At 41.0% G+C, this 26,602-nt stretch overlaps 1 protein-coding gene across 2 annotated transcripts in view; it reads right to left on the bottom strand.

Annotated features, from left to right (window-relative positions):
* Ttc28 (tetratricopeptide repeat domain 28) overlaps positions 1 to 26,602 on the bottom strand; it is a 460,167-nt gene that overhangs the window by 420,620 nt on the left and 12,945 nt on the right. For both annotated transcript variants that reach the window (XM_050122047.1, XM_050122048.1), the window contains exon 2: positions 16,860 to 17,138. In XM_050122047.1, coding sequence (XP_049978004.1) covers positions 16,860 to 17,138 — 279 coding nt within the window. The remainder of the gene's footprint in view (positions 1 to 16,859; positions 17,139 to 26,602) is intronic.

The following is a 26,602-nucleotide window of genomic DNA, read 5'->3' as shown; positions in this document are numbered from 1 at the left end:
TTGTGGATTCAGTTGGCCACACGTCTGGGCGCCATCTGTTGAAATAGGAGCGGTGGCAGGGCTGCGTCCCCAACACCCCGGCCGCTTGTTAGCTTATGCCCGAAATAACAACACACAAACTGTATTCATTTAAGAACTGCTTGGCCCATGAACTCTAGCCCTTACAGGCTAATTCTCGCACCTGGACTAGCCCATTTCTAATGATGTGTGTAATCTTACCAGGAAGATTCTAGCCTCCGTCCATCATGGTACATTTACACAATGGAGTGCTACTCAGTGGTAAGAAACAATAACATCTTAAAATTTGCAGGCAAATGGATGGAACTAGGAAAAAACATCCTAAGTAAGGTAACCCAGACCCAGAAAGACAAATGTATTATTTACTCACTCATTAGTGGATACCAGACATAAAGCAAAAGATAATCAGCCTACAGTCCACAACTCTTCCAGAAACAGATGGAAGCAGATGTGGAGATTCACAACTAACTACTGGGCCGAGTTCCTGGAGAATGATCAAAGAGAGGAAGGAGTGATAAAGGGGTCAAGACCATGATGGGGAAACCCACAGAAACAGCTGACATGAGCTAGTGAGAGCTCAGTGACTCCACACTGACAACTGGGGCACCTGCACAGGACCAAACTAGGCCCCCTGAATACAGGTGACTTGGGCAGTATATGGGGCTACCGACAGTGGGACAGGGATCTAACTCTAATGCATGATCTGACTTTGTGGAGCCCACTCTCTATGGAGAGAGACCTTGCTCAGCCTAGGCACAGGCATGTGGTGGAGAGAGGGCTTGGTCCTGCCTCAAGGAAGTGATCAGACATACTTAGTTGACTTCCCAGGGGAGCCCTTACCCTCTCTGAGAAGCAGATGGGGAGTGGGGAGGAGAGAGGAGAAAAGGAGGAGAGGAGAGAGGGGGAACTAGGATTGGTACATAAAAAATAAATAAATTTACAAAAAAAAATACAGCATTCTATTTTCTTTATTTTTTCTGCATGTCTGTACATTTTTTTCTTTTTTCTTTTTTCCTGCATGCAGCATCCTACATTTTCAAAGCACTTAGGAAAGATCAAAGGATTATGTTTTGTTTGGTTTTGGTTCTGGGTTTTTGGTTTTCCGAGGCAGGGTTTTGCTGTGTAGCCCTTGGCTATCCTGGAACTCTGTAGACCAGGTTGGCCCTGAACTCAGAGATCCACCTGCCTCTGCCTCCCAAGTACTGGGATTAAAGGTGTGCGCCACCAGGCCTGGCCCTGAAATGATTAATCTTAAAAAGATTCTTTAGAAAAGTAAGCATCAATGGTGAGTAAAGTCAGTGACTCCAGAACTAGTCAGCAAAGTGCCTCCAGAGAACAACTTAATATAAAATGTAAAGCACTGATACATTAATTCATCTCTTTGACCTATCCTAGAAAAAACTGATACTCTCTCAGGTGTGGTTCCATTGCATATAATAGATTCCTCTGTCATGGGATTTAACACATTCACATTACAGTTATTGTTTTGTCAATCTCCCTAACTAAACTCTGCTCTTCCACAGAACACTGGGTAATGTGCAAGCACTTAGCAAGACACAGTAAAGACACAGTTATTTGCTCAATAAACTAGTAAGATCTAGTACATTTATTGTGAGAGACACAAGATATACAGATATAAGAAAGAGAGAAAAAGTTTTCCACTCTTGTGGAACATATATTCTAAGGAGAAGAAGATGATCAAGAAACAAAATAGAATAGTAAAAAGAGCCATAGAGGGATGGAGAAATAGCTCAGTGGTTAAGAGCACTTGCTGCTCTACCAAAGAACCCAAATTCAGTTCTTAGTGCCCGTATCTGGAAGCTCACAGCTGCCTGCAACTCCAACTCAAAGGAATCTGAGCACCTCTTTCAAGCACATATGCATATGCACACACACAGAGGCACACATATACGCTCACAATCTTTATTTTTTTTTTAAGAAAAGAGCTGTAGCGAAAACCCATTTAAATATAACAACAAAAGACTAAACGTGGGTTAAATAGTTACACTGTATCATACAGCAACATTTAAGATAATGTCTAAATATAAAGAAGCTGCTGCAACCATAATGAGGAAAAGACAATTACAGGGAGCAAGTTCAATAGGATTAAAGTGACAAAGAAATAAAAATACCCATGGCCCAGGCAAAAAGAGAGATGAGAGAGAGAGAAGACTGTGATTGGAATACGACAGACAAACATAACCAAAGACAAATCAAAGATGCCAAATCTTTGGGTCATGCTTTGGGTTTTCTTGGGTCATGGTAAGAATTTTATTTGAAGTGAGAAGAAACATTATTTAAAGCTCTACGATGTGCATCATAGTATAGAAAGAGTGGAAAGCCCCAGGAAAGAGGCAAAGTGTTCATACTGCTGTCTTCCAGGCTGGTGTGGCCATTACACTGAATGCCTGCAGCACAAGATTAGACCGTTCAATATGTTATCATGCAGCTTCTGGTATGTTATTTCACTCATAGTCCAGCAGGTAATCCTAATTTAATTCACTGGTTCACATACAATGGCATGAAAGTAAACAGGGACTAATTGGAAAGTGGGAAGAATTGGTGGGAGAGGGAGGGGGCCAAGAAAAGGTCTTGGGGCTGACTAATCATACTACATCATATATATGAATAGAAATGTCATAATGACATCTATTACTGTGGATAATTAATACATGCTAATAAAAACTCTAAAAAATTAAGTTATATAGTACACCTCTGCTGATTTAAATTCCTTTGAATGCCTAGTATGTAGCACTAACACAAAATTAATACTTAAAAAGCTATTATCTGGGGAGCTTTCCTTTTAATAAATTGCTTTATAGTGAAAAGTTGCTTTTAATTCTATCCTCAGACTAAAAGATAAAGCAACAGCATCCACTGACATCTTAATGGCAGGTGAAGAGAGTGAAGCTCTACTGCATAATACCTGGAAGTTACAGAAGTTACTACACTAGATTTTAGACTAGTCACTGAATCATTTATTAACTCTGCAGAGGCTGCAATATCTCCAAGTAGATTACACTGAGTGCCAGGCAGACATCTGGAAGGGAAGCTCCTGGGTGAAAACAATGAAGAATCATTAAACATAATAAATCTTTTCTCTTAGTAGGGAAATCAAAATGAAAAGGCACTGTATGAGAATACTGCTCACCATATTAATTGAACAAAGTAGAGAAATAAAGCAAAAATTAATGTCAGGGTCATACATAGTTCACCTATGAGGATTATCTGTGCTCCAGAAGCATCTAGGCTTTTATATCAAGAATAATACTAAAATGCAGTTATAATATATTTCACAAATAATCACTGCAAAGAAAACATTATCATTTCTCATTCTAGGTAGCAGGTTCTGAGCATCTGTTAAACAGCATGTGTTTTATACCTTTTGAAATTGGTTTGTCATAAAAACACGGTAAGGCAAGGCTCACCATCTTTGCCAGTTTCGAGTACTGGGTTCTGTAATCTTATGTTCATGTTTGCTGTACAAGCCCAGAACTTTTCATCTTATGAAATGAAACCTGCACCTACTAAACGACGTTATTTCTCCTCATTCTCTCACACCCTGGTACCTATCATTCTTTCTATGCCAATCCCGGCGTATTTAGCTTATACCACTTCGTTATAAAAATACCCAAATCCCTACAAAAGAAACTATATACATAAAAGTTTGAGTTTGTATTTTAGTTTGATATCTAAATATAATTCCATCACTATTTCCTAAACTAAGATGTGACCAGTGAAAGGGGCTGAGACTTACCTTCAATATTTAGGCAGAAACAGAGACCTGATCAAGAAATATACTGTAAAACACACTGCACTATATCCAATTCACAGTGAATACCAACAAAACTACAAAGTTCTTACTAATGATATGACAACTAATATGATCTACTTACATAGAAAAAATATATAACACAGGGACTAAGAATACTGGACTTAAAATAAGACTAAGTTTAACAATAGCCCAATGTATAGAAATACAATATTCATGTTTTTAGTTTTTTATATTTTACAAAGAACTTCCACAAATATCGATTGTTAAACCACATTCCCTCCTAATCTCAGTTTTCTTTATCTGTACAACAAGGAAAAAAGAAATCCACCATGTTGGTCTCATAAGGTTGAACCAAAGAGAAAACATAAAATAATAAAAACATAATTTGGACATTGTAAATAGTACTACAGAAACAGATACAATGTCTAAAGAGAAATTTCAAATGTACTACATTTTTGGTTCAGTTGCATTTGTTTAATACAGGTACTTACTATGTAACCTAGACTGATGTGGGAAGTCCTTCTGTATGTGTTGCTTTTATTGGTTAATGAATAAAGAAGCTGCTTGGGCCTATGACAGGGCAGAATAGAGCTAGGCAGGAAAACTAAACTGAATGCTGGGAGAAAGAAGGCAGAGTCAAAGAGAAACCATGTAGCCGCAGCAGAAGACAGATGCACCAGAACCTTGCTGATAAACCACGAGCTTTGTGGTAAAATATAAAATAACAGAAATGAGTTAATTTAAGAGGTAAGAGCTAGCTAGAAATACTCTTAAGTCATTGGCCAAACAGTATTGCAAATAATATAGTTTCTGTGTGATTACTTCAAGTCTGGGCAGCCAGGAACAAACAAGCAGCCTCCGCCAATGCTAAGCTGACTTCATACTCATTCTGTCTTAGCTCTCTAAGTGCTCAAAGTCATAGGCAGGTGCTAGCATACCCAGATAAAAATGTGTAATTGCTTATAATCAAGAAATAGCTGATACAGTGCTATTTATCCAACTATTTACCAAATACTGTCATAAAATTATAGAGTATATGAAACATGAAGAGAGAGCACAAGTTCCTCTATCCACTTGGACATAAAAAGGCAAACTTTGGATGTAGATGTGGCTCAGCAGTAGAGTGTTTGCCTACCACGTGTGAGACATTAGGTTCAATCCCAAGTATCATAAACAATAACAACAGACTCACTATTTAACCTGTTACTACAAAGAGGTCTTCAGTAAAAACTACCATTACAAACACATGTGAGACTCTTACAAATTAATAATAGCAGAGCAAAACTCTATCTCTATGCTACTATGAAGCTGCAAAACTACACAGAAGCAAAGCACTATGGCACACGCCTATATCTGCAGTGCTTTCAGGAGGCTAAACCAAGAGAATTGCTTAAACCATTCATTCAAAACCAGCCCGGACAATATACTAGAGTTTGTCCCAAAAACACAACACAAAACAAAACAAAAACAACAAAAATAAATAAAACCACATAGGATTTACACAAAAGAGTGCATACCTCACTCTTTTAAAGAGTAAATTGTATTAAACTTGAACATAGCATTAAAAAGCCATATAAAATTCTCCTATTTTTTAAAAGTAAAAACAAGCCCTTTATCTCCACATAACTGAAAGATTTTATCTACATTTTCAAGCCTATATAAGCAATCGGTTGTGTTATTATCTAGTAGGTAGGGAGGACATTCTCAAATAGTGACCCTTTGTTAACCAATCCTTTGAAGTCACTTTTTAGTTTCTTCTCTATTTGAAAAGAATTCTGTACTTATGATGATCCCATTTACAGTTTTTAAAATCAATTTGACACAATATTTCATAAATCTGTACCATGTCAGTCTAATTCTGAAGGATCTACATAATCAAAGTAACCAGCCCATGGAGGGATCTAAAAACCAAGGGTACCCAATGATTCACATCAAACAAGCAACATTTTTTATATTGAGACTTTAACTGGTGATAAGAATGCTGCATTAGTTATTTTTCTGTTACAGTGATAACAGCATGACCAAGGATGGGTTTATTTAGGCTTACTTTCCCAGAAAGCTACAATACAACAAGCCCAGCATGGCAGCAAGCAGCCAGCAAGAACAGAAGCTGAGAGTTCTTGAACCACAAGCAAAAAAGCAAAGCCCACCTCTGGTGGCACACTTCCTCTGACAAGACCACACAGACACCTCTTCAAACAGCACCACCAACTAGGGACCAAGAGTTCAAATACATGAGCCTATGAGTGTTGTCAATTTGACACAAGCTAGAGTTACCTGGAAAGAGGAACCTCAATTGAGAAAATGCCTCCATCAGACTGTCTGGAGGAAAGCCTGTAGGTCATTTCTGGACAGATGATGATATGGGAGGGCCAAGTTCACTCGGGGGTGGTGCTTCCATGGACAGATGGATGCTTGGAGATAAAAGTTATTGTGATAGGAATAGGAACCATAATATTTGAGCAATTTCATGTAATGTACTTGTTCCCTTAGGACCTGCTCCAGCCAAATATATACCATATATACCACTTTGATTTGTTGAACAGTTGCTGTACATATCTGACTTTAGGGCTTGGTGGGTGAGATAACACTCTGTTCAGAAAGAGCAGTTCAGGCTGCAAGGTGACCTGGTAGCTCATGGTCAAATGTTCAGTTTTCACTAAGGACCCACTAACAGGTCAAGAGTTGTCTCTCAAAAGAACAGTTATCTAAAGATGGCCTGGCTCCAAAATCCTATGGGATTGCCAAAGGCTCCAAACAGCATTCACCTACTGGTTTATGGGGTGTGGCCTATAGATCAGATGGCTGAGGAAGAGAGACTGGGGCACAGTTAACTGATGGTTCTTCCTACTACACAAAACCAGAGTGGGTAGCTACCACTGGGTAGTGGTACACCTTTAATCCCAGCATTTGGGAAGCAGAGGCAAGCAGATCTCATGAAGTTCGAGGTCAGCCTGGTCTACAAAGTGAGTTCCAGGACAGTCAGGGCTACAGCATCCTAGCATTTCCCAGCTCTTTTCTAGGAAAACCCTGAAAGACTGCAGAGGGGGGAAATGTTCAAAGTAGGTAAAACTTCAGGCAGTGCACATAGTTGTAGATTCATTAGGAATAAGAAACAACCAGATGTGTGATTGTTCACTAATTCATGGGCTGTAACCAATGGTTTGGCTGGATGGCCAGCAACTAGAAGGAGCATGATTGGAAAACTGGTGAGAAAGATATCTGGGGAAGAAGTATGTGAGCAGATCTCTCCAAATGGGCAAAGGATGTGAAGATACTTGTGCTCCATATAAATGCTTATCAAAGAGTAACTTCGGAAGGGGAAGGGTTTAATAATCAAGCAGACAGGATGACCCCTTCTGTGGAGAACCAGTCTTTTGTCCCTAACCATGACTGTCATTGCACAATGGACCCATGAACAAAGAGGCCATGGTAGAGGAGATGGACATTATGAATCAATAACATGGACTGCAGCCGGAGAATTGTCTGTATTCTGTCAATCATGTTTTAAATAAACGCTGATTGGCCAGGCAGGAAGTATAGGTGGGAAGACCAGACAGGAAGTAGAAATGATGTAATGAGAACAGGAGAATTCTGGGAAGGAGGAAGTTGATTCCTCCCACTCCTGCCCAGACCACCAAAGCAGCAGGATATGATCTGCCCCACTGAAAAAAAGGTACTGAGCCGCATGGCTAACATAGATCAGAAAAAATGTGAGATTAGTCAAGATATGAGAGTTAGCCAGTGAGAGGCTAGAGCCAATCAGCTTATAATTTATGGAGACTTATGTGTGATTTTCTTTGGAGCTAAAACAGTTGTGGGGTACTGGGCAGGACAAAAACCACCACAACAAACAAGCTGGCCCCATCATGTTACAGACTGCCACTCACCAAAGCTGATCCAGCTACAGCTGCTGCTGAGTGCCAGATCTACCAGCAGCAGCGGCCAACACTGAGCCCCCAACATGACACTATTCCCCAGGGTGACCATCCAGCAACCTGTCGCCAAGTTGATTACAATGAGCCGCTTCCACTGAGGAGGGAACAGTGCTTTTTTCTTACTGAAATAAACCGAGGAACCCACTTCACAGCTAAGGAAGTGTGGCAGTGGGCCCATGCTCATGGAATCCAATGGTCTGACCATTTCTCCCACAATCTTGAAGCAACTGGCTTGATAGAGTGGAAGAATTACCTTTTAAACTTTAACTGTTAAGGGACCTGAACTCAAGGACAAAGTAACTACTGAATCCTTAGCTTCTCAGGTATGTGACTTAGCTGTTGCTACTATTTTAAAGATGACTTAATAAATTCTGAGATAAATTTTTTTCAGACTTTCGGTTCTGTTCCTCCAGAAAACTCTTGAGTAAAATCAATTATGGTACCAGATTCATGGGATATTGCTGTGACAGACCTAACCATGTTTTGGGGAGGATTTAAGAAGGACATTGGAACTTTTAGCTAGAAAAGTCATCTGGTGTTCAGAGCTTTAAAAGCTATTATGAAACCAATGTAGACAGGGAGTCTATAAAGTTTCAAAGGTAAATTTGAGAGTCTGATACTGTCAGCTGGGACTAAAGAGACAAGGACCACTAAAGTGAAGCCTTTGCTGGGGCAGACTGGTCAGCTGGAGCTGAGTAATCGGCATCAAGGAGGCCTAAGCTTGGGAAGTGCATCCTGGGGGTAACACACTGAAGCCGTGGGCCAGAGAGAGACAAGGCTGTACTCTGCACTGAACTTGATCATGTGTAAGGGTCGCCCAGGTGATTCAAGATTTTGAAGTCATGAGGACTCTGAGAGAGCAGCTGAGACTTAGAACCTTGGAGACAATGCATGGAGAAATATCAAGGCTTGGCACCGTGTGGTAGGGTCAGAGTCCCCGAAGAAAGTCAGCAGAAGCTACTGGTGAAAGTGCAGTCCAGTTGCAGTGACACTGCAGCATTTCGGAGATGCCAGTGCTATGGGAAGGATCACCAAAGACGGCAGCAGCTGAGCTTGTGAGAGGAAGGCGCTCAGTGTGCTGTGAGCGGCAGAGCTCTAAAAGGGGATCTCCCCAAGCCTGCTAAGACCATAACTGAGTCCCGTGTCTGACACAGAGCTTTTTACAAGGCTGAACTTTGGTTTTCCTGTACTATGTATGTGTCTTGCTTCTTTTTTTTAATTTATTTTATTTTATACACATTAGTGTTTTGTTTTGTTTTGTTTTCATACATGTCTGTGGGAGGGTGTTGGATCCTGTGGAACTGGAGTCACAGACAGTTGTGAGCTGCCATGTGGGTGCTGGGAATCGAACCCTGGTCCTCTGGAAGAGGAGTCAGTGCTCTTAACCACTGAACCATCTCTCCAGCCCCTGTGTCCTGCTTCTTGCCTCTCTGAGTAAGAAATATGTAACTTATTTTTTATTTTACACAGCCCCCGTCAAGAGACTGGCTGTTTTAGAAAGATAAATGTAAACAGATTGGAGTGTAACCAGAGTTTACAGCACCTTCTCGTCTAACTTCTTAGACCTTTTAGAAACTGTGGTGGTCTGAATGACAATGGACCCCTCCCACAAAGGCTCGTACATTTGAATGCTTAGTTCCTGGTTATTAGAACCGTTCTGAAAAGGATTAGTATGTGTGACCTAGTGATGGGCTTTGAAGTTTCAGAATCAAGGTTGGTTGCCCCAACTGCACAGGATGTACACATGTAAGCAGGAGGTATGGGGCAGGAAGTACATCAGGATGTATGCTTTCTCCCGATTGGACAACGGCAGGATGTACATAGCCTTGTGGTTTTTGCCTAACTAATGTAATTCACAGCCATTCTCTAGGAATCCTGGGTATGGACATGGCCAGTGTCCATCTTCTTGGCCAGTATTTAATAAAGCTTGCTTCAAATTTGACCCCAAAATTGTGGCAGTGGTCTTATTCTCACCCAGTGGGATGGACAGAAGATGGTCACACCCTCTAAAACTATAAGCAAGCCCCCCAGTTCCCGTTAAATGCCTTCTACGTTGCCTTGGTCAGGCCGTCTCTTCACAGCAATAGAAAAATAACCAGCAGAAACCAACCAAATATTAACTTGTTTACATCTGGGTATCAATAATCAGAATCACAGAGGCAGGTGGATCTCTGAGTTCTAGACCAGCCTGGTCTACAAGAGCTAGTTCCAGGACAGGCTCCAAAACCATAGAGAAACCCTGTCTCGAGAAAAAAAAAATCAGAATCACAATGAACTTGCTCCTCAGAGTTGCAACTGGCCCCAAAAGTTTGGCCATGATTTTTATTAGTTATTTATTTGTAAAGTCACAAGCCACTACCTAATGAGACTTTATACTATGATTACAAAGACTGTAGGCACAAGAATAATCCAAACTAACTCGAGTACATTCACCTGATTGGAAATTCAGACCAAAGCACAATCTATCGTTCTTTTCAGTGTATATCTTATAGCCCTAGTGCTGGTCATACATATAAGATTATTCTAAAGGCAATTCCTTTTCTGACACATTATGGCTAATTCCTGTAGAGAAGAGGAAATTGGTAGGACCTGGAGTCAAGAGATTCCCAGGCTTTTCAAACCAGCACCAATGTATTAGACATGTAGAATGGGCAAAAGCAGAGTCAAAATCAAAAGGCAAGAAATATATGTTCCTGTTTTTTACTATAGTGGTCTAAGGTTAAGGCACCAACTAAGTAAATTCCAAGTAAGAGTCAATAATGATAAAATATCTAGTACATCAAGTAAGTTACTTAAAATGTGGGTAGGCACCATATGTTTGATAATATAGTCTAACTACATAGCATCTGATACATTTCTTTCCGAATAGTAGATCTGGGGCCAGAAAATAAATTAGGTTCATAAAAGACATTCCTTAAGCAATCACTGAAACGTGAATGGTGTCTATAAGATTGGACAGTATTACTATATTAATGTTAATGTTCTGATTTTAAAGGTTGCATTGTGGTTATGCAACAGAATGTTCTCAATATATACTGGAGCATTTATAAGTAGCAAGCCAATTTGTCTTCAATTTAATCTCAAATGGTTCCAAAATAACAGTAAAAATAATATAGTCAGAAAGAGAACTATCAGTCAAATTCAGTAAAATGTAAAAGTAGGGAACCCAGAAGAAAAGTATACAGAAAACACTTTTTTCTATCTGTTAGTTCCCACAAAAGCAGCAGCAGCAGTCAGCCTGCCTCAGCCACCAAGGCAGCTACTTCATCACCTTTCCACCTTCAACTACATGAGGTGCACACCTCTTAAAAGGACCTGATCATCAGCTCCCTCTCTGGCTCTTGCTCCTCGTGCTTTCCTGTCTGTCTGTCTCTCTCATGTACCCACTCCAAGAAGGCCTTCTACTCTTTCACTCTCCCCTCCCCCAATAAACCCCTTGCAATAATTCTGTTGCACACTGCACATTCTCTCAGAGGAAATACTTTGGCGGGGCCAACCATAAGTACCCTTTTTACAGCTTTTTATCCTTTCACTATCTGCTACTGTGTGTGTGCCAGAGAAGACTAGAGCCGGGCACCATCTATCCAGCTACAGAGAAGCCTTCATCCCTGCTGGGAAAGACTGTAATCCCAACAATCCCACAGCACACTGGGAGGCAAAGACAGGAGAATCACCAGAAGTCCATGGCTAGCCTAGAATACACAACACTAACACCACAGAACCAGTGAGACCCTGCCTCCACCAGGCAGAAGAAGAGATAACTGATCTCCATACATACCGTATAAAGAAAGGACATGAGCACTCCATGGTATAGTTTCAAGGAAGGTTTTAACTGTAGACATGATGGAAAGTACAGCCAGAAGCATCTGGAAGAATCCAAAGCAGAAAAGAGGACCAAGAGAGAGGGAGCTGTTGCCAGAGGTTTCTGTCCCACCTGGTCCCGCAGCCATTCAGTCCCAAAGAAACACACAGAGGTCTACATTAATTATAAACAAGTTGGCTTATTAGCTCAGGCTTCTTTTTAACTCTTATAACTTATTTTTTTGTCTGTGTTAGCCACATGACTTGGTACCTTTCATCAGCAAGGCATTCTCATCTTGCTTCCTCTGTGTCTGACTTCCCCTGTGATGACTGCAGACTTATTCTTTCCTCTTCCCAGAATTCTCCTGTTTTCATTGCCCTGCCTGGTCACCCCACCTACACTTCCTGCCTGGCTACTAGCCAATCAGCATTTTATTAAAATACAAGTAAAAATCATTACAAGGTACAAGACCATTGTTCCACAGCAGGGGGCCAAGAGGGTATATGGCAAGAATGGCAAAGTTACATAGGAATAAGAAGCTGGGGGAAGAGAGATCTTGAGGTGGAGTAGGGGTAGGGGTGAGGTAAGAAGAGCTGAGAAGAGCCATGGGTACTGAGTGAGCCTGGAGGCCAGCAGGGGCTTTGGTACAATAATAGGCACAAGTTAGTCACTTGTCCTGAGTTTCTTTCAGACCTGACATAGGCCTCTGATTCACCTGCAGCTAAGATCTTCTATCACATAATTTTATGAAAATTTGTCTTACTAAAGCACAAACCTAAAGAACTGGATTCATTTCCAGGAATCCACATAAAGGTGGAAGGAGAGAACTACAAAAACAAATTCCCAGAAAGAATCTCTCTGAACACAATCTTTCCAGCTAATTAAAACTTCAGTGATTATGTAGAGGTCAGAGTAGTAGATACACAGCCTGGTTACAATTTATCTTTAATAAATACCTTTTTTTTTCTTTTAAAAGATTTATTTATTTATTATGTATACAGTGTTCTGCCTCCATGTATGCCTGCAGGCCAGAAGAGGGCACCAGATCTCATTACAGATGGTTGTGAGCCGCCATGTGGTTGCTGGGAGTTGAACTCAGGACCTCTGGAAGAGAAGCCAATGCTCTGAACCTCTGAGCCATCTCTCCAGCCCCCTAATAAATACCTTTTATAATTGCTCTTTTTTCTTTTTCTTTTCTTTTTTTTTTTCTTTTGTAGTGATTGCTACTGTTTTCGTTTTATTTTGGTTTTGGCCTTTGGTCTGTGGGCAAGGGGGTCTGTCTCAGAACAGAGGTCTGGGGCAACTGATTCCCTAATGCATGCAAGTAGGTCACCAATTGCTATTTGTTTTAGGCCCCTGAATAGCCATTCCTTGCTCACTTCTATGTCAGACCCAACATCACAGATAAAACCCCTTGGGATATCTTAGCTTAACAAAATCCTAGTTTCCACCAATGAAAGTGAGGGAGTAGGAGGTAGGCAGACAGATAGGGAGAAGAGCAGAGAGTAGGTGATAAAGATGGTGAACTTCAAAGATAACTGGCTTCTTCCTCTCCCTCCTGATCTGGAACAAAAAGCTGGCAGTTTAAAACAAAATACTTGTGAATTTTCTCCTGTCAGTAGGGCCCCCTGCTGATGGAGTGGCCCACAAGTTCAAGCACATATGCACAACAGCTGTGAACCAATCAACCACCTGTCTCTCTTCAAACTGCCCAGCCCTGAAGTAGGATGGGAAGACTCCAAAGACTTAAAACCCTGTCCTGGAGAGGAGGCTGGGTTTTCAGCTTCAGGAACATTTTTCCTGCCTTTTAACATTTTAACTGGCAAAGAAACATGATCAAGACCCCTTAGACAGAAGGTCTAAGAGCACCATCAGACAGCATCTGAGGTCTACGGCAGAATTCTCCTGCTTTGCTAGAACTTACCTACCCAGTGTCCTCACTGTTGTACTGAAAAAAAAAGTCTTGATTTATAATTTTCTTTATTCTGTTAGTATAGAATGTTCGTGAAATTGCTACCTTATTAGAACGTGGTATTTGTTCGTAAGCTATTATCACTTATATTTGGCTTCAAAATAAACTATCCCTTATCTTCTTTGAGGTAAGAGTTATACTTTTGTGTTGACAGAACTGACTCTACAATAGTTCTCTGACCTCTACACATGTGAATGACATACAATAACATGCATACACACACAAATAATAAATTAAAAAGAAAAAAATCTGTCTTACTGGTCACAGGCACTTGCCAAGATCAAAGCAATTCTGACTATAACAGAGGAACTTTAAACTGTATCCACCATTGCCCCAAATAAGGGCATTATGCCAAGCAGCAGTTACTTCTCAGGTAAGGAAGTGTGAACTTAACCACTGAAAGAAAGGATATACTTTTATTATCGAAATGACATCAGAAACTACATTTGCATATCAAAATGGCTAGACGTTCAACAAAGACTTTGAAAGTGGACAAAGTTTCATAAATGGAATCTTCCCCCACTAAGCCTCACTTGCACAGGCTGAAGATGCACGGATGGTCCTCTGAGGTCAGACTGACTACATTCCAGTTACAAGATGGTTCTCTGAGGTCAGACTGACTACATTCCAGTTACAAGCCCTCTTCACTACTGCAGTCAAACTGGATGTTTGGTGCATTGTTCCAGTAACTCCTTTGCTGGTAAGCAAGATTGGAAGTACTGTTTTAAAAGTCCTATACTAGCTGGGCAGTGGTAGCACATGTCTTTAATCACAGTACTCGAGAGGCAGAAGCAGGCAATCTCTGTGAGTTCGATGCCAGCCTGGTCTACAAGAGCTAGTTCCAGGACAGGCTCCAAAGCTAATGAGAAACCCTGTCTCGGGGGGGGGGGGGGGGGGGAGTCCTGTACTAGTCATTCTTACTCTCCTGATGTCCAGGAAGACTAATGTGGCCTGTTTGGATACACTCACAGTAAAGCAAGCTGTCCCCAAAGGGAACTTTCACGAAAAATCCCCTATTTATAATCTTATGTTTATATATAAATGGACATGCATATACCTAAAATCTGATACATTGGGGGAAGGGAAATGTGTAGGAGAAAAATTATGATATAACCTAACCAATGGATCAAAACAGAGAACCACCAAAGCTATGTCCCTTAGTAACCAGCCCCTCCTTGATCTGGACCTCAGAAAAATAAGCCACAGGCAATAACCTGAAGCCTTGAGGATCTTCACTCGTGTGGCCCACTGCTCTCTAGCAGTATATTCTGATGTAGTCTATTGTTTTGTTTAAAATAAAGTAATAAGTTACTGTAAAATCTGTGTGGGCTTTTATTTCACTGTTGAACAAAAAGCCAACAACCTGGAAACACCTGGCCCTGACCCTGAGCGTTGGTAACAGAATTACAATGACACTGTAAGAAGTTATCACAAGGGCTGGAGAGATGGCTCAGAGGATAAGAGCACTGCCTGCTGCTCTCCCAGAGGTCCTGAGTTCAATTCCCAACAACCACACGGTGGCTGACAACCATCTGTAATGAGATCTGGTGCCTTCTTCTGACCTGCAGGCAAATATACAGGCAGAACTCTGTATACATAAATAAACCTTAAAGAAAAAAACAGTTTTAAGAAGCTGTGAAAGGCAGAATCCAGAGGGAAGTCACAGAAACGACACAGCTTTGGTGGCCCTCAGGCTTCTATATATGTGTGCTGGAGCACGTAATGACTAGAAACCCAACATCTTGTAGGCAGCATGAGAAATAGAGTAGAAATTCCTCTGCAGGTGGCCAGATACAGTCTCACTCCGTTTGCTATCTCTAAGTCTCAGATACAAAAAGTTTTATTTCCTAATAACAAAGAAAGACCCTGTCAATGGATCAAACTCCATGGATATGAAGCTCCCAACATGTAGGTATTTAGAAAGGTTCAAAAATGGATGCCCTCTTAGAACCTCCTAAATGTCGATGTGCCCAACTGAGTACTGTGGTCAGGATCAAGCAGGAGACATGTGGCATTTAGAGATGTCAACATCCCCAGAGTTTCTTGCTGGGTGGAAACCATCAGCCAGCAACTCCAAACAATCTCCTTTTCTGGCTGCTTTGTCTTTTTATATCAGTTGTGCCTCTTTGATTTCAAACCATCTGAGGAAAAGGCAACCCTCCGAATTTCATAGGTCAACTTTTAATAAAATTGGTGGAAATATCTGGGGCTGAGTTCAGTCAAAAAATATCTGTTCCCTCTATTCTCTGTGAAAAATATGTGTACCTGGTCAACTCAGGTTCACATTAACTCAGGACTTCAGGCTCCTCTAGGATTCCAAGCCCCAATTTTATCTTCCACAGTCACAACTGCCATCTCTACCCATAAATGTCATCATCTGTTTGTTTTTTAACACAAGGCTTGCTATAAAGCCCAGGCTGTCTTAGAGAACTTTCTATGCAGGCCATGCTAGCCTCAAACATGAAATCTTTCTTTTTGAGTGCTAGAATTATAAACTTGAACACCATACCCAGCTTGTGTTAAACAATTTTGTCTAACTTCCAGACTAAGTATAGAAACCTGAGGGCCAACAAAGCTGTTATGTTTTGAATGTGTATTATGTTTTGTTTTTATTAAAACAATAACCTTAAACTCAAGATCCTCCTATCTTGGCCTCCTGAATGCTGGGTGATTTACCACCATACCCAGCTTATTTATTTTTCACTTAAATTATTTTCAACTTAGGATACATATATATCATATTTTATACATCTATAATAATGTAATGCTATCATTAAGTTAAAAAGCATCTTTATAAAAAAAAACAAAATCACCAACTTGTACCATGCAATGCTCAAAAGAATATAATTATGATTTTTTTTTTAGTGAAGAATTCCCTGATTAAATTATTCTTCTTTAGGGGGGTGGGGAGGATGGTTAGGACAGGGTTTCTGTGTAAGAGAGACCAGGCTGGCCTACAACTCAGAGATGCACCTATCTCTGCCTCCCAAATGTTGGGACTAAAGGCATGTACCAATACATGGCTAAGTTAGCTCATTTTAAATTGAAGAAGATAAATACAATCACTCTACCACATTTAAACATTTGTATGAAAAAAAGATATCTAAAACCTGAATGGATCCTATAATTCAGCAAAAAGATAAACCAAAATCTAAAACCAGTAGGGAAAGAATTAAACATGGACAGAAGGCACACTTACAAAACCACTAAAAAGGAAGGTGGTTGCTGGTTTTTTGATCATTGTAGATTTTGTGGCAGTATTGATTCTATGAATGAATATCTGTACTGAATCAATGAAATGTTATCCTAAAATATGAAAATAGATGCTTCTGTGAAAGTAAATAAAACTGCTACCTTTGGCCATTTGGGATTGAGGAGTCGGGCTTTGATTGCATCATCCAATGCCTTGTGGTACTGCTGGGTTTTCATGTAGGCTGCAGATCTATTGCTATATAAAATGCAGTTCTGAGGATCAACTGCCAGGGCTTCATTATACAAAACAATAGCTGTGTGGAAGTCTCCATCATGACAGGCCTGGTTACTCTGACGGACTTTCTCAACAAATTCAGCTTTGCTCAGTGCTGGTTCATCAGGACTTCTCTGGACAATAGTCTTAGCACCAAAGAGAGGAATCTACAAACAAAGAAACTGTCATAAGTTCAAACAGTCCACACAGATTCCTGGGACCTGAAGCTGATGCAGGTATCCACGTTGATCTCTCTCCACTTTATTCACTGAGGCAAGTGTTATCATTTATAACGCTATAAATGACAACAGCAAGGTCTCTTTCTGAATCTGGAGTTAACCAATTCTGCTTCTCTAAGTTGATTTTTGTCCTTCTGAACAATAAGCTTTCCTTGAAACAGCTAATAGTTCCTTAAATGGACATATACAGGAGGGGGAATATAGCTCAGTGGATAACACACTTGCCATGGAAGCAAGAAGCCTGGAGCTGGGATCTCTAAAACCCATGTAAACCTTGGCAGGTGTAGTAGCCATCAGTAATCTTCATATTCAAAAGGCAGAGACAGGATCCCCACAGCAAGATGGCTAAATACAGAAACAGAATTGGTTTTTAAGATATGATCTCTCTACCTTTTGCTGGCTTTGAATTCACAGAGCTCTGCCTGCCTCTCCCTCCTGAGTGCTAGGATTAAAGGTGTGTGCCACTATGCCCAGCTGGCTATTATATTTTGGAAATATGTACTTTTCTTATTTTATAGGAGATTACAATTAAGAGGCTGCATTGAGACTCAGAAGCGACTTTATTTTTTTTAATTTTGTTCCAACATAATATTTGTATTGATTATCTGGGAATTTCATATTATGCATACCAATCAAACTCACTTCCCAGTCCTCCCAAGTTCACCCCCAACCTTGTAACCTCCCACCAAAACAGAAAAAGAAAGAAACAAGAAAGAAAAAAAGAGACTGTGGCAGAAATTCATGCCTGCCTGGAGTCAGAGGGTTAGCAAGCAACCTCCACTAGAGATGAAACCCTGTTGTCCTATACCTGGCCTAGCGTTGGAGTTTTCACTCACCTCCTAATCCATCATTTGTGTTACAGATACCTTTTGTTGCCCTGGGTGAATCTTGTCTGGGAGTTTCCCATGGATACAAAGCCTATGCAAAATTTGGTTTAGAGGAAACCCAGAAAACTGTGGTACCTCATGAATCAGGTATTTGCACCTGGCATTGTGGTTTTGGAAACTTCATTCAGTTTGTTTTGAGATAAAGAAATCTACTAGTTAAAATGTAAACATAGGGAAAAAATAAGGATGCCAAGAGGCAAAGGGAAAGTGCTTCAGTTCACAGAGACTGAGCCCGCAGAAGACACAGAGCCGAAGTTCATTCTCAAGTGTCTCTGAGTCTTCATTTCACGGACCTGTGTGAACCCACACACCTGTGCAGCATTACTTATTTTAAAACAGAATTTTAAACAGTGTTGAAGCTATGAAAAACTATAGGGGTTTTGGAAACTTTGAACTACATGCATTTTGCAGCATGACATGGCTAGGAACCTATGAAGATCAAGAAATGAAATGCTGAGTGAGAATGTTCCCCATAGGACACAGGTTAATGCATTTGAACACTTGGTCTCTGTTGGTCACACCATCTAGAAACCTCCAGGAGGTCCAGCTTTGTTGGAGAAGTACATCACCATGGCAAAGCCTCATGCCATTTTGAGTGTTGTCTCTTCCTGTGCTTCAGACTCAAGATGTAGCTGGATGTGTCACCCCACACCCTGGCACCCCTATACCTTAAGAGTCTGGAATATTTGCTTTGAAGTGTCACCCCACCCCGGCACCCCTATATCCAAAGAGTCTGTAATGTTTGGGTTAAGGCTTCACCTCAGCCCCTGGCATCCATATATCCAAACAGTCTGTAATGTTTGAGTGTAAAGCTCCATCCCAAGCCCCCTCCCCCGGGAGTTGCTTCTGTCCAGACTCCACCTCTGAGAAAGCCTGCCAACCGGTAACCCCCTTCCCAGAGATGCTCAAGTCACTACCTCAGGTATTTAAACTGCCCCCCATAGAACAAAAACATGATATCCTGATCTTCCTTTCCCATCTCCTCTCTGAGGGCCTGGAAGGCCACTTGAGTGTTAGTATCCATTAAACCTGGGCCTTTTTTAATTCGGTTTGATTTGGTCTGATTCAGATTATTGCATTGGCAGAGAGATTTATTGGGTCTCAAAAACTTTTCAGTAAGTTCTCAGCATTCTATGTAGTCTTAGCTGTCCTGAACTCTCTGCAGAGCAGGCTGGGCTTGAACTCAGAGATCCGCCTGCCTCTGCCTCCTGTTATGCCCAAATACGCCAAAAGCCAACAAGGAGACCGAGTCCCGTATGTAAAGCTTTTAAAGAGCCTTTATTTTGTGCAATTTTACAAACTTGGTCTCTCCACATGTCCAACATATTGGAATAAACGGAGGACCCCAAGCTCAGTTAGAATTGAGTTTTTATAGTGCTAAAGATGGGGGTAAGGGGTTTCTGAGGTTCAGGACCCCTGATTGGCAGACATTTGTCTAGGGGTGTCCTGGTGACTGTGTGCTAGCAGGTGATCCTTTCTACAGCAGTTGGAATGTTAGGCATTTCCTTCAGATAGTTTGTTCTTGGGTGGTGGTTGGGTAATCTCAGCTTGTGGTTCTTCCTGCAAACAGGTATTGCTTCAGGGTAAACTACTGAGACTCAGGCCTCCATTAAACTTATCAATGGCTGAGTTCTACACTGGCAGGTGATAATGGTTGGAAGTAAAGAACTTCCTTTGGGTGATCTGTTCATATATAGCTTATCATGGCTGGCTCCCAAGCACCGATGACAGGACCCAATCTTGGGTCCTGCTTGCCCAGGTTTTAAGGAGGTATGAAACTATTTAAATTAATAAATCCATTAATTGACAACTCTGGACCTATTTTTCTGGTATATCAACAGGCACTATAGGTAGTTAGTTATCTTGTCCCCCATGCCAGGGAGTTCCCCTTTGTCTTAAAGGCCTTTCAACTTATTTTAGGCAGGAAGCATGGGACGACAAGTTCCTTTCCTCAACTACTTCAAGCTGACATTGGGGCATTGTTATCCAGGCCCAAACTGGTTGAAAGGCTAGCCAAAGGTAGGGAGGACATTTAGGCAATGGGGCAGACTCTGTTGAAGGGACAGGTAGCAATCATATCAGCTGAACTGGACCACATCAGCTTTCAGTAAGTCTAGGGCTTGCTGACTTCAGAGCAGGTTGTAGTTGGCAACTGATGTTTAGATGCATCTGCCAGCCAAGTGGAAGCCTACTGAGATATGTTTAAACTAGGAAAAGAAGTTAAAATTTAGAAAAATTTAGATAACAGGTATCTGTAAACAGAAGGAATAGATTTATACCTTTGAATCTTAGCAAAAACTACAGATTTTGGTTAGAAGAATGTATATTGTTCTACTGTCCAGAGAACCATGTATGGTAGCTTTAGAATGAGCTAACAAGTTGGCTATAGCTTTGTGGAAGAATATGGATACGTTTTGCTGTTAAACTGACATTATAACTGCCCTAGCCATTAATACTATCAGAGATCTGAGAAGGATAAATAAAGTATATCTAAGTACAGAGTTTCTGAATCTATTAAAAATGACAGAGTCCAGAGTCCATATACAGTAAGTCATACCCAGGTCTCCACAGTATTGGAGGCAAAAATATCTTGCCCAGTGGTCAGGGTCAACTTACTGTCTAAGCCAGGCCCATATGGTGAATGTTTTCTTTTTCTGTGGAAGAGGGACATGGAAAAGACTGACCTTACCACTTTTGTGGTGCAATCAATTCTCCAAGATCCTACTGTTTGTCCACAGTCTGGACCAGGTCCTGGCAGCAGGTGTTGCACTGGGGCATCTCGTCCAGTGGTCAGCGTCATCGTAATCCAGGTGGAGACATCATGGTGTCTCATAATCTTCTTTGGAGACCTTGGGTTACTGCTAGGATCTCGGAGTCTCTGTCTTTTTAATCATTATTTTAAATGCCATATTCTGCAGATCTCTGAAGTATGAGGGCTGCCTAGGTATGTCTGCTTAAACAAACTTTGTTTCGCATTATTTATTTTAAGCTTGACCTTGAAAACATATATGGGGAACTAAATAAGGCTTATTCCCATAACTAATTATATCAGAACTTTAAAGATGACTAACTTGTATTTTTCAAAATTAGGGTAAACACAGAACAAGTTTATATCTAGCTGTTAATGCTGTCTCCTGCAAAGGCAAGGAACAGGCCCCAGGGTGAAACGGAAACAGGAGGGAGTCTAAGAGCTAGCATTGCCCTAGGGCAAACTGAGACTCAGGTCTACGGTCCTGCTGATCTATAGAACCCATCTTGTCAGGTGTGTAGCAAGCTGCCCTGAGCACTATATTTTTTCCCCCTTCACAAGTACCAATTACAGGATTCAATCACGATTCCTGTTGCTCAGGGGCTCAAGGGGGTGATACTGGAACCTCAATACCATAAATCGAACAGTATTGGCCCATTCTGGAACAAAAGTCATCAAGTCTGTTGATAAGAAGAAGCAAGATCATTAGGGGCCTGTTAGAGCTGAAAGTAAGGTGGTTAGCCAAGGAGACCAGCTGAACAAGTTTACATCCAGCTTTCTTGTGAGTGTTCTGTTCTCTATCATTAACAAGGCCACTGAATCTCTAATTACCCCAGAGTGGTTGACATAGAAACATTTCCCCAGAAGGAGGGCCAAACCTCTAAGTGTCAATATAAAAATTTATGACTCAGTTTATCCAAACAGCTTAAACCCAACAAAGTTAGCTAGCAAAGATAAGGAGGCTAAGCATACATTCTTCAGCCTAAACAGACCTTGAACAAAGAAATATACTTTAAAACCATTAGTTAATACTTAAATGCTTTTACCTTCTAATATAGTTTTTCATGTTATGGTGATCCTTCCATTACAGAATTTTTCGTGTTGTTATTTTACAAGTGCAGTTTATCCTATGTTGTGAATCTTAATTAAAACATCTGACTTGGCTGGGTGGTGGTGGCGCACGCCTTTAATCCCAGCACTCGGGAGGCAGAGGCAGTCGGATTTCTGTGAGTTCGAGACCAGCCTAGTCTACAAGAGCTAGTTCCAGTACAGGCTCCAAAACTACAGAGAAACCTTGTCTCGAAAAACCANAACAAAACAAAACAAAAAAAAAAAGATTGCTCCTGGCCAGGATTTGTGGTATGGAAATATCTAGTGTCTTTTACACCTGTTTAAGGTATTGGCAGAACAGAGGACAAAGTTAAGTTTAAGAAGAAAAAAATTTTTAGACCAGGGAATTGAGAGGGGGTGTATTTGACCTGTTTAAGGTGGATCCTTTAATTTGGCTCCCTGGAACTCATAAGAATTTTTTGGGTTTATGACTGTGACAGATATATTTTTTAATAATATTTATTTATTATGTAAAAAGGGCACCAGACCTCATTACAGATGGTTGTGAGCCACCATGTGGTGGTGGGAATTGAACTCAGAACCTTTGGAAGAGCAGGCAATGCTCTTAACCACCAAGCCATCTCTCCAGCCCCCTGTGACAGATATTTTTTTTAAAGATGTATTTATTTATTATGTATACAACATTCTGCCTCGATGTATGCCCGCAGGCCAGAGGAGGGTGCCAGATCTCAGTACAGATGGTTGTGAGTCCCCATGTGGTTGCTGGGAATTGAACTCAGGACCTCTGGAAGAGCAGCCAGTGCTCTTAACCTCTGAGCCATCTCTCCAGCCCCAATAAAATACTTCTTTAGTCCCACTCTCAACAGCATATACATAGCCTGTTTTTAGATCTTAGCCTGCTCCATTTCACTGTAGCTGGTACTTCTGGTGACCATCACCTGGCACTGGAATTTCTAAAACTATTAAGGTCCATTGTTGACTGCAAATTCTTTGGGACTCTAGTCCTGCCATACATTTGTAAACCTCAGCTGTTTCCTATTACCCATTTATGTCTTTATAACCATTATCACTCTTAAATAAACAAAGTTTAGCTGGCAGAGACAGGTACATTGAGTATAAAAACATTGAGGTGCAGTTTTAAAACTTTAAATCCATATAATATATACATATATATTATATATATATATATAAATTTTCTTTTTAGAAAGGGACATGAGTCATCATGCAAAAATCTATCCCAATCCAAACTATCTTAGAGATCTGTTAGACCCACTCCACATGGTCAGCTTTAATCAAGATGGTGGTGAAATCATGTGGCATCCATTTTTTTTAACTCTAGCAAAATGGTAATGCCAAATTTAAAATGGAATTATGCTTTATGGTTTCTTTAAAATTGCCCATGCATAGATTTTAAGTAAATAAAACATGGGTTTAACAAAGGAACAGCCATAATCCAACTCTAGAGCCACCTTTTTAATAAAAAAAAAAAACCAGCATATAGAAGTTTTAACATTATCTATACCAAAAAGTGATCTGAATTTCTGCTAACCCAAATTTAGTAACCAGAGCTCAGTGATAAATTTCTGAAGTCAGACCCGTAAATGTGGCCACAAAAGTGATGGGTGGTAGAGACAGCAAAAATAGCCAGATCCTTTCTGTCTCCGCTAGTAAAAAAAACTTAGGTAGACAAACTTTTAAACAAAACAAGCATTTTCAGTATTTGCATGTATGAGAAACCACAGCAAACATAGTTTACATCCACTTCTGACCTTTTATAGCTTTTCATATACCTTTAGTCCATTTTTCTCTTTTTATTCTTTTAGTCTCCTGCTTTCTCCCTCGCTTTCCAGATAACATACCAAAATCTCTCTTGCTTTTTAGACAACAAACCAAAATCTCTTGCGCTTTTCAGACAACATAAAAACTCTTACCGAAGTCTTTCTTGTGGTTTCCCTCAGTAGTATATGATATATTGTGTGGCTACAATATTTTAAACAAGAGTAGAAACATGCAAATACTATAACAAAAAAATCTTTAAATTTATATCACATAAAATCCAGTACCAGCGTGAAACATTTAAGACCAACAGTAGTTTTTTTTTCATACATTAACCAATAATTGTAGCCAGCCCCTATAAATAATGGCAGATATTTATAACACATTGGATCTGACCAAAACAGCTCTTGTGGAGGGAAATCTGGCTATAGTGTCACAACATGGCCATTGCCCTATAGCCAGAGCCCTTGACCCATGGAGCCAAACCTTAGTCAGGTTTGACCAGAAGTTGAGGCATGCAGACCCCAGAGCAGGCAGAGGGAACTCATCCACCAGCATGGAAAGGGGCAGGATAGTATGCAGCATGCAGAGAAAAAATTGTTAACCTTTCAAGTCATAGTAATTGACCCCAGATTCTCTGCTCAGTGTTTGAACTCCTATTGGGGTACATCTGCCCACTACAACTGTGGCTGGCAGCCTTGCTACACTGCAACAACAAGGATGCATAGTCCAGCCACCCATCCACACAAGCATGCTGCCCTGCAGCCTTGTGCTTGGGGCCAAGGCTGACTCCGTTTCATGAAATGTTTAAGGTAGAGTTTGTTTTATCCCTTTTAGGAAAATATACCCCTATGCTTATGGTTCTATCTCTAAAGTCCTGTAAGTGATCATGATATTAAAGTCAAAGAAGTCATGATTTGAGTCTGTCCCATATTGTCAGCTTCAAAAACACAACACACAGAAACACAGGACAATGAACAAGATAAAGGTGCCAAACCAAAGATGACAGCTTCAAGCTGTTTGTGGGTGTGACTTGCCCCTCTATGGAGCTGAGACTGTTACCTGCATATCTCTATACAGAACTGAGACTGCTACCCTTATTTTATGTAAGTTTGCAAACTCGATATCTCCACATGTCCAACATATTGGAATAAACAGAGAACCCCAAGCTCAGTTAGAATTGGGGTGAGGGTATATTCCCAAGAAAGGTATTACTGGGTCTTGGGGTAGGTTGATCCAATTTCCTGAGAAATCGCCACACTGATTTCCAAAGTGGTTGCAGAAGTTTGCATTCCCACCAGTGATGGAGGTGGGTCTTGTATCTTATCTGTTGCTTTCATTGGTTAATAATAAAGAAACTGCCTCGGCCCTCATAGGACAGAAAATTAGGTAGGCGGAGTAGACAGAAGAGAAGGCTGGGAAAAAGAAGCTGAGTCGAGGAGTCGCCATGATTCTCCTGCTCCAGACAGACGCAGGTTAAGATCCTCCCTGGTAAGCCAGCTCATGGGCTACATAGAATATTAGAAATGGGTTAGAACAATATGTAAGAGCTAGCCAATAAGAGGCTGGAACTAGCCGGGCCAGGCAGTGTTTGAAAGAATACAGTTTCTGTGTAATTATTTCTGGGCATAAGCTAGCCATGCGGGCGGCCCGGTGCCGGGGACGCAGCCCTGCTGCTTTTATCTCAACACACCAGCAATGGATGAGTGTGCCCCTTCCTCCACAACCTCTCCAGCAAAGGCTATCATTGGTGTTTTTGATTTTAGCCACTCTGACAGCTGTAAGATGGTATCTCAAAGTTGTTTTAATTTGCATTTCCCTGATCGCTAAGGAGGTTGAGCATGACCTTAATTAAGTGTCTTTTGGCCATTTGAATTTCTTCTGTTGAGAATTCTCTGTTCAGATCAGTGCCCCATTTTTTAATTGGGTTAATTAGCATTTTAAAGTCCAGTTTCTTGAGTTCTTTATATATATTGGATATCAGACCTTTGTCTGTTGCAGGGTTGGTGAAGATCTTCTCCCAGTCAGTGGGTTGCCTTTTTGTCTTAGTGACAGTGTCCTTTGCTTTACAGAAGCTTCTCAGTTTCAGGAGGTCCCATTTATTCAATGTTGCCCTTAATGTCTGTGCTGCTGGGGTTATACATAGGAAGTGATCTCCTGTGCCCATAAGTTGTAGAGTATTTCCCACTTTCTCTTCTATCAGGTTCAGTGTGTTCAGATTGATATTGAGGTCTTTGATCCATTTGGACTTGAGTTTTGTGCATGGTGATAGATATGGATCTATTTTCATTTTTCTACAGGTTGATATCCAGTTATGCCAGCACCATTTGTTGAAGATGCTTTCTTTCTTCCATTGTAAACTTTTAGCTCCTTTATCAAAAATCAGGTGTTCATAGGATTGAGGGTCAAACTGAAGATAGAGAACCTGAAATGACCCTATCCTATAGCCATACTGATGAATATCTTGCATATCACCATAGAACCTTCATCTGGCAATGGATGGAGATAGAGACAGAGACCCTACTTTGGAGCACCGGACTGAGCCCCCAAGGTCCAAATGAGGAGCAGAAGGAGGGAGATCATGAGCATGAAGTCAGGACCGCGAGGAGTGCACCCACCCACTGTGACAGTGGGGCTGATCTATTGGGAGCTCACCAAGGCCAGCTGGACTAGGACTGAATAAGCATGGGATAAAACTGGACTCTCTGAACATGGCGGACAATGAGGGCTGATGAGAAGCGAAGGACAATGGCACTAGGTTTCGATCCTACTGCATGAAATGGCTTTGTGGGAGCCTAGCCTGTTTAGATGCTCACCTTCCTGGACCTGGATGGAGGGGGGAGGACCTGGGACTTCCCACAGGGCATAAATCCGGACTGCTCTTCAGAGGGAGGGGGAATGGAGGGGGG

The sequence above is a fragment of the Alexandromys fortis genome, unplaced genomic scaffold, assembly GCF_014885135.2.
Source record: "Alexandromys fortis isolate MF-2015 unplaced genomic scaffold, M_Fortis_MF-2015_v1.1 scaffold_193, whole genome shotgun sequence".
Lineage (NCBI taxonomy): Eukaryota > Metazoa > Chordata > Mammalia > Rodentia > Cricetidae > Alexandromys > Alexandromys fortis.
This window is presented reverse-complemented; position numbering and strand designations above follow the sequence as displayed.